General features: G+C 50.2%; 1 protein-coding gene across 1 annotated transcript in view; it reads left to right on the top strand.

The window, feature by feature from the left end:
* Nucleotides 1–2,958, top strand: part of ZRANB1 (zinc finger, RAN-binding domain containing 1) — a 26,449-nt gene that overhangs the window by 22,773 nt on the left and 718 nt on the right. The window contains exon 10 of the mRNA XM_010144248.1: nucleotides 1,525–1,754. Within this exon, the coding sequence (XP_010142550.1) occupies nucleotides 1,525–1,754 (230 nt within the window). The remainder of the gene's footprint in view (nucleotides 1–1,524; nucleotides 1,755–2,958) is intronic.

The following is a 2,958-nucleotide window of genomic DNA, read 5'->3' as shown; positions in this document are numbered from 1 at the left end:
GGGAAAGAGATTAGTCCTGCTCCTGAAAGGTTACGTGGCTATGCCTGACCCAGGAGGGTTAGGTGAGGGTTGTTAGGTGAGACATGAGATGACCACAGAGAGGAGACCCTTTAGTTACCAGTGATTCGGGTAGTGTTTGGGGTCAAAATCTACCAGTTTTTAGGTCAGCAGGGCATTAACTGACTCTATTATCGGGCAATAAGTTGAATAATCTTCCCCAGGCAGAATGTGTTTTGCCTGTGATAGTAACTGGTGAGTGATCTCCCTGTCCTTATCTCAGCCCACGAGTCTTGCTGAGGAGGGGAGTCTTGCTGGGTGGGTAGGGTCAACCCACCGCAGCAGGGCGAGTGTGCTGAGGAGCTGGCACAGCTTGTGAGAGGGAGGAGGGCTCCTCTTGACACCCCTCTGTGATCATAACTTGTGGAAGAGAAGAGGGACGTGGTCACCGTGAGGGTGCTGATGCTCTCAGTTCTGAACCACGGCAGCAACCTAACCGACGTGTCTGGACACAGCACCATCATCACCTTTAAATGCAGCAGCCGCTGCTGAGAAATTAGTTTCCAGCCCTCAACGCTGGATGGTTTTGCTGATGCTTCAAACTAAAGCTTGGAAAAAAGTATGAAGTCATTTGTTCACATAGGCGTGAAGAATCGTTTTCCAGGAGTTGAGGGACAGTCTTCGTGACTTCTGACTGTACGTGATTTTCAGTGTAGCTTTGAATGTTGACCAACTGTTTGGTCCTTTCCCTAAACGTAAAGGCTGGAAAGTTTTTGGTGAACGCACATCCTTTGTTTTGCATCTTTTGCGTGTGGTATTGAGTTACAGTGAGGAAGGGAAGGTATTAAATGGATTTGTCCTTAGGTTTAGAAGTTGTAAAAACTTCTGTGCTTCTTAATCTAAAAGAAATGGAAAGACTTTTAGGTATCTCTCGACTGTGAACTCAAGAATGGGTAAAAAAAGGGGCAAAAAGTGCAGAACCCACTAATTTTCATCGCAGCAAAGAAAGCTGAGTTCTAAACGTAAATAAAACCTCCACACCCAGCCCCTGGGCTCAGTTTTCCATTTCAGAGTTGCCCTTCATCTCCACGGGCGTTGGAGGAGCAGTGAAGTGCCTTATTTTGCCGCAGCGCCTGTTCCCAGCGTCCTGGCAGCAGCTGTACGATGAAAGGTTGCTATGCTACATGTGCTCTTAAGTTTACGCGTGGCTATTTTTAAGCTGTCACAAGGTAAGGCTTCTGCTGAAGTTGTCTTGCAGCAGTACACACCAAGAACTGCTTATGTTCCTGGAAGAAAGGAGGTCTGGGCTTGTTTTGAGACTTGATCTCCCTCATGTTAACCTCGTATCAGTTAGCTGTATAGACTCTATAGCTCCAGTACTAGGGAAGACCAAGCCAAGTGCGTTTCCAATGCCTGTTGATGTGCTGCTGTTACTGTGCTTAGCCAAAAGCAAAAGGTTTGTATTAAGATTCTTCACCGCTGAACATCGTAGTCCCAAGTCTCACCCTTTGCTTTAATTCCTCCTAGGTGTGTATTTGCCTTTGTTATGGGAACAGAGTTTTTGTTGGAAAAGCCCCATTGCTCTGGGCTACACCAGGGGCCATTTCTCTGCTCTGGTTGCCATGGAGAACGATGGTTATGGCAATCGAGGTGCTGGTGCTAACTTGAACACTGACGATGATGTTACCGTTACTTTTCTACCGTTGGTGGATAGCGAGAGGAAATTACTGCACATTCACTTCCTTTCTGCTCAAGAGGTAAGAAAGAGCTGCGTGGTGGGTAGCCCCTGTCACAGCTGCTTGCGGGAGCTGTGGCCTCAGCCATCTCTGGCCCCGCACAGACGAGTGGACATACATCAGTAGACAGTGAGGCACACTGAGGACTGCCTGAAGGACAGAGCTCAGAGGGTTGTGATCAGTGGTGCAGAGGCCTGTAGCTCACGGGGTTCCCCAAGGGTTGTACTGGGTACAGTTGTGTTCAACATATCAGTGACCTGGATGAAGGGCCGGAGTGAACCTGCCACCAGTTTGCGGATGATACAGACCTGGGAGCAGTGGCTGACACACCGTCAGGCTGCCCTGCCATTCAGTGAGAACCATGAGGCAGCAATGGGCCCTTGGGGCCAAGGGGGCCAATGGTCTCCTGGGGTGCACTGAGAAGAGCGTGGCCAGCAGGGTGAGGGAGGTTCTTCTCTCCCCTCTACTCTGCCCTAGTGAGGCCACATCTGGAGTCCTGTGCCCAGTTCTGGGCTCCCCAGTTCAGGAGAGACAAGGAGTTACTAGAGAGAGTCCCGGGGAGGCTACGAGGATGATGATGGGGCTGGAGCATCTCTGTGCCGAGCAAAGGCTGAGAGCCCTGGGGCTGTTCAGCTGGAGGAGAGCAGCCTGAGAGGGGACCTCATCAATGGGATCAATAGATACAGGGGGGTCAGGAGGATGGGCCAGGCTCTTCCCAGTGGTGCCCAGTGACAGGACAAAGGGGCAACAGGCACAAACACTGGCCAGCAAAGCTCTTCCTCTTCCTGTAACAAAACTCACCTTGTTTCTTCAACAACGTGACAAAGGCGGGGGACAGCCAGCACAGTGTGTACGGGGGGGAAGAGAGAGAGGGCTGGAAAACCCGGACTGACGAGTAGAGGAGAAAAAATATGGGCTTGAAGTCTAGAGAGAGCTGTTTTTTCAGCAAGCCACAACATTTGTTTGTTAGTTTTACAAGAGGAAACGCTTCACGTCAAGAACGCTGGACTCCTAAAAACCGCTTTGTAAAGCCCGAAGGCTCTTTTAGGACTTAGAGTAGACACTAAGGAGTGTCTAAGGAGGGTGAGAGTCAGTTGCTTGCAAGTAACTGAAATACGGGAAGGACTGTATGGGAAATACACCTCTGAAAGAATGAGAAGGGAGGAGTAGCTGGAGAGTATTTCCAGGGCCTTCAGGTCGTGGCCGAGAAGGCAGCGCGCACTGG

Source organism: Buceros rhinoceros, unplaced genomic scaffold (genome assembly GCF_000710305.1).
Source record: "Buceros rhinoceros silvestris isolate BGI_N320 unplaced genomic scaffold, ASM71030v1 scaffold22839, whole genome shotgun sequence".
Classification (NCBI taxonomy): domain Eukaryota; kingdom Metazoa; phylum Chordata; class Aves; order Bucerotiformes; family Bucerotidae; genus Buceros; species Buceros rhinoceros.
Note: the sequence above shows the minus strand (reverse complement) of the source record. Positions and strands in the feature narration are given on the sequence as shown.